Source organism: Asparagus officinalis, chromosome 7 (genome assembly GCF_001876935.1).
Source record: "Asparagus officinalis chromosome 7, Aspof.V1, whole genome shotgun sequence".
Classification (NCBI taxonomy): Eukaryota; Viridiplantae; Streptophyta; class Magnoliopsida; order Asparagales; family Asparagaceae; genus Asparagus; species Asparagus officinalis.
In genome coordinates, this window is record NC_033800.1 from 75,480,364 (window position 1) to 75,495,165 (window position 14,802).

General features: G+C 40.2%; 1 protein-coding gene across 1 annotated transcript; it reads right to left on the minus strand.

Annotated features, from left to right (window-relative positions):
- Positions 4,813 to 10,094, minus strand: LOC109847382. Its single transcript, XM_020416613.1, is given in 4 exon segments — positions 4,813 to 5,805; positions 5,927 to 6,823; positions 6,923 to 9,842; positions 9,940 to 10,094. Coding segments are annotated over 4 exon segments (4,965 nt in total).

Genomic DNA, 14,802 nt, shown 5'->3' on the forward strand with positions numbered 1-14,802 from the left:
TTGGGTTCTTTCCCAATCCTAGACAAGAAATCTACTCACACATGATTGGAATAAGAGAAGACATCAAATAATTATGCAAATCAATCATAAGAAGAAATAAATCAAAGAGAGGAAAGAATTAACCCGTCTTTCAATTGAAATCTTCAAAATAAGAACTTGCAATCCAATCTTCTACAAGAGATTAATGTCTTCCTTCAATACTTGAACCCTAGAATAGTTGCTAGTTGATGGCTAAAAGAACATAACAAAAGATATCCAAAACCCTAAGTCAAAACATCTATTTATATGTCCCCAAAAATCTGAAAATTAACTAATTCCCGCGCCACCGGTGTGGTCTGCACCACACCAGGGTGTGGTAGGGGCTGTTTTGCTGATTTCGTGCTTGTTTCTTCAGTTTTCGGTATTTTGGCTATAACTTTTGCGTCCGACCTCGGAATAAGGTGATTCAAGTTGCATTGGAATCCTGTTGAAGAGATCTACAACTTTCATCTTTTGAGTTTTTCTTGATTCGAACTGCATCATGATCGAAATTCCAGTTCTTCATATTCGTGCATCTATTTTCTTCACGATCCATATCTTCGAAATCTTGTTGTTGCTTCAAACTCTTGTAAAACTTCCAACGATCATCAAATCTTTCAATCTTGAGCCAATACCTACATATAAGAACACAAACCACAGCAGTATCCTCGATCTAAACACGAAATATGCATTAAACACTCGTAAATCATGCTTGAAACACACTAAGATAATGCATATTTTACGTGTTTATCAACTCCCCCAAGCTTAGACTTTTGCTTGTCCTCAAGCAAATAGACAATAAAGAAAATAGGAGGAGTGGAAGCCAAATAGAATAGGGATCACCCCCTCATCAATCCTTTAACCAATATCAAATATCACAAAACAAATACTTTTCATCGGGACTTAACAAATTAATTTCCAAAACTCTCAACAATATCACATTTCAAAATTTATTTATGATCACAAGCGTCACAAGTCAAGGATAGCCATCCTATCCAATTCTCAAGTCAAAGTAGGAAAAAGAAATTCATGTAACTAGCTTCAATCCCAAAGAACTAAAATTGAGGCCTTCAGGTAGCTAAATTGGTAGACCTCACTTTAGGATAAGTGGACTCTCAATCTCTCATGTATTTAAGGATGGGATTGTATCGCTCAAAATTCTTCCGAATGGATGTATTCAATCCATAAGCTTGCATTTCATCTCAATTCTCCACCACTTCGAAAACTAATGCATGCAACAAAATCATGAGGTCTTTTATTGGTTGTAACGGGGCTAGGGTCAAAAGGTAGGATATATATTTGGAATTGGTTGAAAGCCTATCACTAGTGGAGCTATGATTGCAAAAGATTAGATCTCAAAGTAAGATCAATGACATCTACACAAACTCCATCATATATCAAAGAACTTCTTCCAACTACTCCTTTTAGTATGCCATAATGAATTCTTTCGACACCCGCAATTACATACACCATAAAGATGATAACTTTATTCATCTTTTTTTTCTGCAGTTTTTTTTCTTTTTTTTCGAAAGAATTATGAAAAGGGAAGCAAACGCCTACTTTCACACCCCCAAGCTTACACCACATTACTCACATAACCCATTGTATCATAAAATGTGCTCCACTAGCTTAGGCAATGGGTAAGGAATAAAATCGGATTTTGAAGGTTACATATGTGGGTTTAATCAACAAAAATTAAGCTCATAGGCTCAAGGGGGCTAATCAAGGGAACAATAGTGCATGGTAGGCTATTTGGCAAATGTGGACTATAAACAAAAATGTGCCTCAATCACCTTTTATGCATACAAAAGTTATATGTGGCCTTGAAGAGATTCAATGCAAGTTCTAGTATCCTACACCATTGGAGAATATCACACAAGCAAAGAAAATAATGATTGGATATGCAATGCATCCAATTTTCAGGCTCAAAATCTCACGGGTTTTATTTGTCTACCAAATTTAATTCCCCTCTTGTCTCAATAGAGTAATGGTTATGACGCTAGCCGCATAAATGCTAAATCCTATAAGACAAGAGAACATTCAAGTCCGGTTCTCCCATATTGTTAACTTGCAATCAAAAGCATTTTAGAATCAATTGAAAGATGGTATAAGAAGTTGTCAAGTCCCAATTAATGAGCATCTATCTAGTTCAATGATCGATAAAGGTTAAGCATTCATGTCATCATCAGGAGATCATTTCCCTAATTGTTTTTGTTTTCGTTTTTTTTGAATTAAGAAACAATAAGAAGTTGTCAAGTCCCAATTAATGAGCATCTATCTAGTTCAATGATCGATAAAGGTTAAGTATTCATGTCATCATCAGGAGATCATTTCCCTAATTGTTTTTGTTTTTTTTTGTTTTTTTTTTGAATTAATAAACAAAGCAAAAGAAAAACTAAAATAAAAGAAAAATAGGCAATTATAGACAGGCAATCAATGCATGAACAACCCACACCCCCAAGCTTAAGATCGACATTGTCCTCAATGTAAAAAGATAGAAATTAGTGCAAGGGTGCAGAGGACATACCAACTCGCTGGTCAGAAGGAGGCGGCGCTGAGGCATCCTGTCGGACATGTCGCTCGTGAAAAGACTGCATCATGTAGTGTATAGAGTCCAGTAGTTGTCCTTGACGTTGTTGCTCTTGCTCGATGGCACCTACACGGTTAGTAAGAGAGGCAAGAGAAATATGGATAGCTGATAATTCCGCTGACCAATCAGGGTGATGGAAAGAGTTAGTTCCCCTGGTAGGCTCAGCCTGAATAGGGATCGGGGGTACCGTGTCAGCATCCTCAGCTGGTACAACCTCATGACCATCACAAATCACAAAATCAGATGTTAGGTAGGACCAATTGGCGTGAACATGGATGGTCGTGCGATCAGGATCAGGGAGTGGGAAAAGATAATTATCCTGAAAACATAACCATAACCTATTGCCCTTATTACTAATCAATTTCATATGTAGACAAGCATCGAGGTTAAAGGACGCACTAGGACTTAAAGGATGAAGCCTTTCTACAAATTCTCCTAAACCCATCCCGTAAGCTAAAGTGGTAATCAAGCCACCAAAAATAATTTTTCCGCTCGTTGCTCTCGCTGCACGACACATATGATGAATCATAAAAGCGCCTGTGTCAACCTTATGTCCCTCAACCATGGCACATAAAAAGTAGAGTTCTCTCTGACACATGATTCCATCACTCTCGCCTCGACCGAAAATGGTAAAAGCCATGAACCTCTGTAAATATCTAAAGCATGGGTTATAAACAGCAGAGGCTCGTGACAAGGAGGGATCATAAGGTCTTTGAGTGGTAGAGCGTGCGATTGAAGTCCAAAATGGGATCAAGTTAAAGTTTTTAGGAACAATTCTAGCCCCACCCTCCGGAAAACCAAATATCTGATTTAATTGTGCTAATGTAAGTGTGTGAGACTGGTTAAATAGCCTAAAAGTGATTTTCCCTTCCTTTACACCCTCACCATTAAATAAAACAGCATCAAGAGAGCTCAAAAATTCGAGAGTAATACGCTCATACGTGTGGTGTTTAGCCTCAACAAAATTTAACCAACCAACCCGTCTTAGGAGGTATGAAACATCATCCCACAGCCCTAACTCACGCAAACAATTTTCATCCAAATAACGGGTACTCAGAATTCCCCGTTTAACCAATGTATTATATCTATATTGTTGCTGTGCATTGACAAATTCTATACCATGAGGATTTTGGGGAGGAGGAGAGTTACCTTTGCGTCGTCGTGCTGTAGAAATTGAAGCACCCTGACTAATCCGTCCGCGCTTAGGTCCCATGTAGTGTTCCGAAAGGGAATTGACAGCAGTTCGACGGTCGGCATTAGGGAGATGAGCAGGGGGCGTTTGCGGATCTGGGTCGGCGGTTCGCTGATCGGAGAGGGTTTGGTCGGATATGGTGAAGGATGGTGATTAAGGAAGGGGGCGGTGTTGAATCTGGTCGAAGAGGGGTTTGGGGGTGGTCGGTTGCTGGAGGTCGAAGAGTGGAGGCGGCGGTGGAGCGGCCGCTGATGTTGGATGTGAGTGAAGGGTGTCGCTGATCGAAGATGGTGAAGGATGGTACGGGGTCGCTGTGTTGGATGAGGGGCGGGTCGCTGTGATGACGGTGTGGATGAGAGAGGTGGCGCCGAGCTTAGCTTGAGCGGTGGCAGCCGGTCGGCAGAGCGGCGGAGAAGAGAGGGAGTCGGTTGTGGAGTGCGGCGGTGAGAATTGACTGAAGGATGGCGGGCGTTGCTTGGTCGAGATGTGAATGATGGAGGAGGCGATGATGATTGTGGTGCTGTGAGGAAGGGTACAACTTACACATAACCGGAGGTCAGAGAATTGAAAGGGTCTGGGGTTTGGAACGAAAGAGAAAGGGAGTTTTTTTTCGGTTGTTTTTAGGCCACGGGTGATGGCTCTGGGTGTGGTAGCCTCTGAAAATTGCTTACCATGCTAGACATGGCGGGGTGTGGGCTCTGAAATTTTTTTTGTGGACCGTGGGTGTGGTGTACACCACCCTTGGGTGTGGTAGGCTCTGCCACTCCATCTTTAACTCCTTTTTCTGCAGTTTTTTTTCAATGTCTTCATTTCTTCACAACTGCATGATCAAAAATATTATAAGTTAAATTTGTGCCGATCCAATTGCCTAAAAAAATAAAATAAAATAAAAATAAAAATAAATAAAATTAAAATTAAAATGAAATAAAATAAGATAAATAAAATAGATGAAAACTTGGGTTGCCTCCCAAGAAGTGCTCGTTTATAGTCATGAGCTCGACCCCTTTTGCGCTCAATTCTCTGACGAAGGGGGATCGGAAAGGGTATAAGTGACACCTTTCTCGTGTTGTTCCCCTACAATATAATGCTTCAATCGTTGCCCATTCACCTTGAAAGATCTCGTTGTTTCACTCCAAACTTCAACAACTCCACTAGGAAAAACCTCACGGACTTAAAAAGGTCCGGACCACCGAGATTTGAGTTTGCCCGGAAAAAGCTTCAAACGAGAGTTGAAAAGTAGCACCATATCTCCTTGATTAAACTCTCTTCGAAGAATATTCTTGTCGTGCCATCGTTTAGTCCTTTCTTTATAAATGCGAGCATTCTCATACGAATCCAAACGCAGCTCATCTAGCTCATGAAGTTGAAGCTTTCTTTTCTCACCTGCGGTCTTCATATCAAAATTTAGGAGTTTGATAGCCCAATATGCCTTGTGCTCTAACTCAACTGGGAGGTGACACGATTTGTCATATACCAATTTGAATGGTGTCATACCTATGGGCGTTTTGTATGCAGTTCGATAGGCCCATAAAGCATCTGTGAGTTTCATAGACCAATCCTTTCTTGAACGATTAACTGTTTTCTCCAAAATACTCTTAATTTCACGATTCGAAACTTCCACTTGACCACTAGTTTGAGGATGATATGGCGTGGCAACTTTATGAGTGACCCCATATTGTCTTAAGAGAGCTTCGAATTTTCTTTCTATGAAGTGTGAACCGCCATCACTGATTATCGTCCGTGGCACCCCAAATCTTGGAAAAATAACGTTCTTTAATAGTTTCACAACAACTTTAGCATCGTTGGTGGGGGATGCTATCGATTCTACCCACTTGGAGACGTAGTCCACCGCCACTAAAATGAACTTGTTGTTACACGATGACGGAAACGGTCCCATGAAATCTATGCCCCACACATCAAAGACTTCAATTTCCAAGATGGAGTGTAAAGGCATCTCATGTCGCTTCGAAATATTCCCGGTCCTCTGACAACTATCACAAGATATCTGTATCCCAGAAAAGACTCGGCCAATAGAAACCTGATTGTAGAACTTTTGCAACTGTCTTTGAAGTGCTTGCATGTCCTCCGTAGGAAGATGAGTGGCAATGATGGAGAATACTGGCAACCTCATCTTCAGGAATACACCTTCTGAACATCCCATCAACACACCGTTTGTATAGAAACGGTTCATCCCAAAAATAATACTTCAAGTCAGCAAAGAACTTCTTCTTCTGTTGATAGCTCAGATCCGGAGGCAAGACTCCACACACTATGTAATTGACGAAGTCCGCATACCATGGTGCATCCAATCTTTCAATGGCTAACAACTGATCATCTGGGAAAGAGTCATCGATCGGTAGTTCATCCTCCTCCTTATCATGTGATTCTTGCTTCATCCTCGACAAATGGTCTGCCACCAAATTTTCCGTCCCTTTCTTGTCCTTGATCTCTAGGTCAAATTCTTGCAAAAGTAGTATCCATCGGATCAACCTAGGCTTGGCATCTTGCTTGCTCAAAAGATATTTGATGGCGGAGTGGTCGGTATAAACGATGACTTTGGACCCCACTAAGTAAGACCTGAACTTGTCAAAGGCGAATACAACTGCTAATAGCTCCTTTTCAGTGGTAGCGTAGTTAACTTGGGCTTCATCAAGAGTGCGACTAGCATAATAAATTGCATGAACTATCTTGTTCTTCCTTTGGCCCAACACAGCACCAACCGCATAATCACTTGCATCAGTCATGACTTCAAATGGGAGATTCCAGTCCGGCGGTTGCATAATAGGAGCTGTTATCAATGCTTCTTTCAACCTGCAAAAAGCATCAAGACATTCATCAGTGAAATCAAAGGTAGCATCTTTAAGAAGAAGGTTAGTTAAGGGTTTTGAAATTTTTGAGAAATCTTTGATGAAACGCCGATAGAAACCGGCATGTCCCAAGAAACTTCTTACTCCCCTAACCGACGTTGGTGGAGGCAATTTTTCAATGACTTCCACTTTTGATCGATCAACCTCAATTCCACGCTCAGACACCTTGTGCCCTAAAACTATTCCATCCCTTACCATAAAGTGGCATTTCTCCCAGTTTAGGACTAAATTAACTTCTTCGCAACGCTGCAAAACTCGAGACAAGTTAGATAAACAACCATCAAAAGTAGTTCCATACACGGAGAAGTCATCCATAAACACGTCCATAATATCCTCTATAAAATCAGAGAAAATGGCCATCATACATCGTTGAAAAGTGGCGGGGGCATTGCAAAGACCAAAAGGCATGCGCCTATAAGCAAAGGTCCCATAGGGACAGGTAAAAGTGGTCTTTTCCTGGTCACTAGGATGGATAGGAATTTGGAAAAATCCCGAATAGCCATCTAAATAACAAAAATATGAATGCCTAGCCAACCTTTCCAACATCTGGTCTATAAAGGGAAGTGGAAAATGATCTTTTCGGGTTGCCTTGTTCAATTTCCTATAATCAATACACATCCTCCAACCCGTAACCGTCCTAGTAGGGATAAGTTCGTTATTTGCATTCTTAACTACGGTCACACCTCCCTTTTTAGGAACCACATGAACCGGGCTAACCCATTCACTATCAGAAATAGGATAGATTACCCCAGAATCTAGTAGCTTAAGCACTTCCTTTTTAACCACTTCTTTCATGTTAGGATTTAATCTACGTTGGTGTTCTATAGAGGGTTTATGATCATCTTCCAAGAGAATTCTATGCATGCAAATTGATGGATTAATTCCCTTAATGTCGTTCATGGTGTATCCTATGACCTTGCGATGCATCCTAAGTGTTCTAAGCAACTTATCAGTTTCATTTTCATTCAGACATGCATTCACAATCACAGGATAAGTAAAATCAGGGCCAAGAAATTCATACCTTAAAGAGGAAGGGAGGGGTTTTAATTCTACCTTTGGTGCATTATCCTCTTCACAAATAGAACCTTTTGGCTCTAGCATCAATCTTTCAAGCTTTGCATTTCGAAGTGGAGCAGCTGATGTTGATTCTAAAGATTGAGCATACGCGGCTACCTCGGGGTCTTCATCATTTATTGAACCATCACTTACCAAACATTTCTCAAGTGGATCAGCTGAGTTATTGTTTGCAATTTGCTCATGTGTACACTTGTCAATGACGTCGACCCTGTAACAAATTTTATCAGTTAGAGGGAGTTTCATAGTATTACTTAAATCAAATTCTACCGTCTCCCCTCCAATATTTAGAGAGAGCCTTCCATTTTTAACATCGATTATAGCACCTGCAGTAGCAAGGAAGGGTCTTCCTAAAATAATTGGAATGTTAGAATCTTCTTCTATTTCCAAGATAACGAAATCGACCGGGATAAAGAACTTACCGACCTGGATAGGTACATCTTCAAGTATACCTACCGGATATTTTACCGATCGATCCGCCAGTTGGAGTGATATCGTGGTTGGCTTCAAATCTCCTATGCCAAGCTTCTTATAGATGGACATTGGCATCAAACTTACGCTTGCACCTAAATCACACAAAGCACGGTTAATAGAGACATTACCAATAACACAAGGAATAGAAAATGAACCTGGATCCTTAAGCTTAGGAGGCAGCTTATTCTGGATGATAGCACTACACTCCTCAGTAAGGGCCACAGTCTCGTATTCTTCCAACTTCCTTTTATTGGATAGGATCTCTTTCAAGAACTTAGCATATGAAGGCATTTGAGAGATAGCTTCAGTGAACGGGATATTGATGTGCAATTTTTTTAAAATCTCCAAGAATTTTCCGAACTGCTTTTCTAACTTAGCCTTAGCTAACCTTTGGGGAAATGGTAGAGGAGGCTTGTAAGGAGCGGGGGCCACATATTTTTCAACTTTTTCTTCTTCTTGCGTTTGGGTCTCATTATCCACATCTATCACATTTTCATTTTTTTCTTCATGATGACCATCCACCCCATCATTTTCCTTCATCTTGGGTCCCTCATATTGTTTTCCACTTCTAAGAGTTATAGCATTCACATGACTCCTGGGATTTGTCTCGGGTTGTCCAGGTAGCATGCCTGAAGGCCTAGAGGAAGAGCTAACATTTTGTGCCAATTGGGTGATTTGTGTCTCTAACATCTTGTTATGCGTAGCTAGGGAATCCATCTTAGAGGCCAATTGTTTCACCACCTCATTCGTGGTTTGTTGTTGCTGCTTAAACTCTTCATTCAATTTTGATTGAGTCGTCACAAACTTCTCCATCATATTTTCCAAATTTGACTTTTGAGAAGGGAAATTGGATTGAGGAGCACGAAAACCAGGTGGACCAAAATTAGATGCAGGCATGGGATTTCCAGGTGGGTTTCTATAAGAAAAATTAGGATGATTCCTCCACCCCGGATTATAAGTATTGGAGAATGGGTCTCCCTTCTGATTAAAGTTATTAACATAGTTAACTTGCTCATTACCAGAAGTATCAATGGATGGGGGGTTTCCTAATTGACATTGAAGTGCAGAATGACCCACATAGCCACATATCTCACATGAAATTGAAGTAGACGCCACAGAATTAATACTCAAACCTTCAACTTTCTTAAATAAAGCATCAACTTTAGAGGATATATGGTCTAAAGCATCTATTTCATACTTGCCTCCTTTTGATGTCTGAGGAGCACGCTCGTTCGCCCATTGATAGTGATTCTGAGCCATGTCTTCAATGAGAGTGTATGCCTCGTCTATTGTTTTGTTCATCAAAGCTCCTCCTGCAGCAGCATCAACAGTCATCCGTGTGTTGTAAGTGAGCCCATTGTAGAAGGTGTGAACAATTAACCACTTTTCCAGTCCATGGTGAGGGCACATCCTCAATAATTCCTTGTAGCGTTCCCAAGCTTCATAAAGTGACTCTCCTTCCTTCTGTACAAAGCTTGTGATCTGGTTCCTCATCTGTGCTGTTTTACTTGGAGGAAAATACTTTGCAAGAAACGCTCTGGACAATTGATCCCAAGTGGTGATGGACCCAGCTGGCAATGAGTGCAACCAAGCCCTAGCCTTGTCCCTTAGAGAGAACAGAAATAATCTGAGTCGAATAGCATCATTGGTCACTCCATTAAGTTTCAAAGTGTCGCAATACTCCAGGAAAATCGATAGGTGGAGGTTCAGGTCTTCTGTAGCACCTCCTCCAAACTGATTCTGCTAAACCATTGAGAGCAGTGATGCATGGTTTCAGCTCAAAGTTATTAGCTTCAACATTGGGCCTTGTAATGCTTGACTGTGTGCCTTGAGCATTTGGGGCTGCGAAATCCTTAAGAAGCTGATTTTGATCTCCCATCGTAGCTTGTTCTGTGTTCCTTTGCTCCCTTATAGACCTTCAATATAATGAAGAGCCAGGATTGGGTTTTCACCACAACTTCGATGCTCAATGATGAATTATTTTAGTTCTCGGTGTTGGTTTAAACTAAAGAGGGTGAATTAGCCTAAATTAATCTAAAGCCTCTTTCAAGGTCTAAAGATCGTGCCTAATCAATCTCAATTAACCTACTTTCGTGGAATCAAGATTAAATTAAACCCATTAAGCTTTATGCTAATCCAAATCAAATCCCCAAGGAATCTAGCCTACTTTCGTGGTTCGAGCTCCCTGCTTAATTTCTAGAGATCCGGTATTAATCTTCACCTTTCAGTCCTTCAATTAATTACCTATGATTGCTAATACGGTGATCAAGCGAATCAACAAAATTAAAACACTAGAAATCAAGTTCAAAGATTTAAACTTTCACCAAGAACCTATATCAATTCATCATCAATCACCAAAAAGTTGGGTTCTTTCCCAACCCTAGACAAGAAATCTACTCACACATGATTGGAATAAGAGAAGACATCAAATAATTATGCAAATCAATCATAAGAAGAAATAAATCAAAGAGAGGAAAGAATTAACCCGTCTTTCAATTGAAATCTTCAAAATAAGAACTTGCAATCCAATCTTCTACAAGAGATTAATGTCTTCCTTCAATACTTGAACCCTAGAATAGTTGCTAGTTGATGGCTAAAAGAACATAACAAAAGATATAAAAAACCCTAAGTCAAAACATCTATTTATATGTCTCCAAAAATCTGGAAAATAACTAATTTCCGCGTCACCGGTGTGGTCTGCACCACACCAGGGTGTGGTAGGGGCTGTTTTGCTGATTTTGTGCTTGTTTCTTCAGTTTTCGGTATTTTGGCTATAACTTTTGCGTCCGACCTCGGAATGAGGTGATTCAAGTTGCATTGTAATCCTGTTGAAGAGATCTACAACTTTCATCTTTTGAGTTTTCTTGATTCGAACTGCATCATGATCGAAATTCCAGTTCTTCATATTCGTGCATCTATTTTCTTCACGATCCATGTCTTCGAAATCTTGTTGTTGCTTCAAACTCTTGTAAAACTTCCAACGATCATCAAATCTTTCAATCTTGAGCCAATACCTACATATAAGAACACAAACCACAGCAGTATCCTCGATCTAAACACGAAATATGTATTAAACACTCGTAAATCATGCTTAAAACACACTAAGATAATGCATATTTTACGTGTTTATCATGGTCGGGGTTGAGAACCCTGACCATTTCATGCACGTTGTGCACTAAATAGTCGGGTTTCCCAAACCCCTACCATTAGGGGGTGTCCCACCGAGGTGGGCTCTGTCAAACGGTCGGGTTTGGGAATCCCGATAAAATTAGTCGGGGTTTGCAACCCCGACTTATTTAGCCACCTAACCCCGCATCTCACTCTGGGATACTCTTAATTAGTCGAGGTTAGCAACCTTGACTAATTAGGAAGCCAATTCTTTTTGAATCGACCTAGTTTTTGGCCACGATGCTGACGTGGCCAGAAACTGGGTTGATTTTTGGAATTAAAAGTGGAGTGGGTAGATTTTTGAAAAAAATTTATTTTGGGGCTATTTTGAAATTTTCCTCAACTAAGATGCATCTTTTTCTGATGCAAGGAGGAGATTACTGGAGATTTCATGCCCGTTACAGCAAAAAAATTGTGTTGAATTTTAAGTTGAGGATGGTTCTCATAACGAGTTAAAGGTTACATTTCCTTTTGGTAACCGCAAAATGTCATTATTTTGTAGTTTTATCATATGCTTTGAAATCCACGACAGTGACATGTACTCTGCATTTGCATTATCTATTTGATTCTACATAAAGTTGTTGTAGTTTTGAGTTGAGGCATGTAAAAATTTGCGTTGGATCATTTAATGATCCATACAACTGCATTATTGATGCTTATATTTAGTAGGAAGATGGACGTATCTTTCTTACACACGTTGTTGGTGAAAGTGTTTACACGCTTTCGCTGATTATTGCTCATGAACACCAGACTGCTCTGAAGATAGCGGGGTGGGTTATAAATATAAATCTCAATTAATGCTTCTAAGTGTAGGCGTTAAAATTTGCGTTAAAAATTACCTATGGGTTCCCACACGCAGCTCAAGATAGAAAAAAGATGATAAATATTATTATTTGAGTCAAGAAGGATTATCTGACGTCGACAAGTGAATGAAGCAAGTCGACAAAGCGTATGAACCAACGAGACGACAGAATGACGAAGAAATGATCCGATCGGAAATTACGTTTCACTTATGAAAGATGAAGTGCCACTCGTGTATTGTCTACTCCACATACGATTCACTTATGGGAGGTTGTAGATCTCATCTCTGGCTTTCTGATGCACTTTGAATCACCTCATTCTGAGATCGGATGAGAGAGTTAGAATCAAAACACTTGAGACAGTCCAGACTGTTTCGCACCTGCGAGATACTAATTGTGTCTCGCACATTTTGGCTATGATACGATTTGAATCTGAAGAATCTCAAAAGATAAAAGTTGTAGGTATCTTTGTCATATTTTCAATGCATCTTTAATAATCTCATTCTGAGGTAGGACGAAAGAGTTAAGACCAAAATACCCGATATAGTCCAAGTTGTCTCAGACATGTGCAAAAGGACGGTGAGTCAGTTGACAGTTTTGTCAAACGCTTCCGCAACAAGGTAATGAATTGTAGGGTTCCTGTCAGAGAGGAGTTCATCTTGCAGATGTGCTACAATAATCTCTCTATCAATGTCCTCGAAGTCATGGGGGTTGTCCTCTCAACTACCTAGAAGAAATTAAAACTACGTGGAGAACAGGTCGAGCGTTTCCTCAAAAGAAAGAAGCTCGAGAGGGGCCAACCGACGACTAAAGTACCTGCAGTTGCTGACGATATTCATCAACAGCCACCTTGGTGGCAATAAGGGACTCTTAATCCGAAGTTCCAGGAGGAGTATTCTTTCGAAGATGATGAAGTTCCAACCATCTTCAAATACCTCCTCGCCAACAATAAGATCAAACTACCACTGATAACAAATCAGGAGGAAGCAAATAAGATTTTGGATCCTAAGTACTGTGCATACTACAGGAGGGTCCATCACCCCTCCAAGACTTGTCTTATGCTGAAAACAGCATTCAAGCATTGGTTGATGTCGGCATCATAACGCTAAAAGAAGCCGAATGAGAATGGCTTCCTCCAACAGGTATATGAGGTTAAATTGCTCCCATCCTCCGACAGGTATATAAGGTTAAACTGCTCTCATCCTCCGATAGGTATATGAAATTAAACTACTCTCATCCTCTGATAGGTATATGAGTTTAAATTGCTCCCATCCTCTGATGAGTATAAGAGGTTAGACTACTTCTCTGTGATACTCCAATGGGTATACGAGTATAAACCGCTTCCCTTATTTCCAGCGGAAAGTTCTTGGAGAATATTATACATAATATTCTTAAGGATAACTCGAGATCAAAGGTTTTTTCAAGTCTACGCCCAATACACGTTGTCGGGTAGCCTATTCCCATAACAATGAGGAAGTCTATGTATTCAATATCATAGCACTAAGTCTAAGAGAGTTAACTCTTTTAGCACAATATTACATGCAGAACAGACTTAAACAATCTGCATGCTAGCCCGACTCAAACGGTAGTCGGTAAAGGCTTATCAAATCCGTTTATGACTGAGGATTTATCAAAAATCCTACAAGTCCGATAGTCATTGACGCACCAGCTTCATCAGTTGGTCTCGTGACTTGAGCACCCGAGGCAACACCAATTCAAGCCGAAGTGTCCATTAAGAATTTTGAAAGCATTTGCAATGATAGCCGTATCAGCTCCAAAAGCTGATCCTACAACCAAAACTCCCCTGTGGTTAAATAAATAACTAACGGGATGTAAGGGTAAAATCCATACCTGCATAAGAACCAAGCCTTAATAATTGGTCCTACAACCTCGATATTTATGTCGGGCAATACGTTGTAATGAAAGTCAATACCGATTAACATGTGGTAATGAAGGTCAATACTGGTCAAAGCATTATGAGAAAAAGTCAACGCCAGTCAACACATTATGATGAATGTTAATGCGTCGACAATTTTTAGCCGAAACAAGACTCAGATCAATTTTAGGTTAAAGGATGATCCCAGGGAGTTCAATCGTAATTCAGATACGAATCCCCGACGAAGATAGTCAGTTCAACGTTGACTCAATAACACGAGCTAAGATCAGAAACCAATACACCAGTTTTAGTTCGAGGCTTCAACAACGGTCAAATGATAAACGCAGCACCCGCAGAATCTCAACTATTCGACAAAATACTGAATAGACTGAGAATTGAAGAAGTCAAGAACTGAAGCTAATTACAAGTCCTTTTACACTGATTGAAGGTGGGGCCTATCACATCCAAAGTATTTCAGGCTCTTTTATAAAAGAACCGAGTCTGAAACACTTTGGAGGGGATATCTGTAGGCGGTAAAAATTACCTATGGGTTCCCGCATATAGCTCGAGATAGAGAGAAGACGATAAATATTATTATCTGCGTCAATGAGGATTATCTGACATCGACAAATGAATGAAGCAAGTGGATAAAGCGTACGAACCAACGGGACGACAGAATGACGAAGAAACGATCCGATCGGGAATTACGTTTCACTCATGAAAGACAAAGTGCCAATCATGTA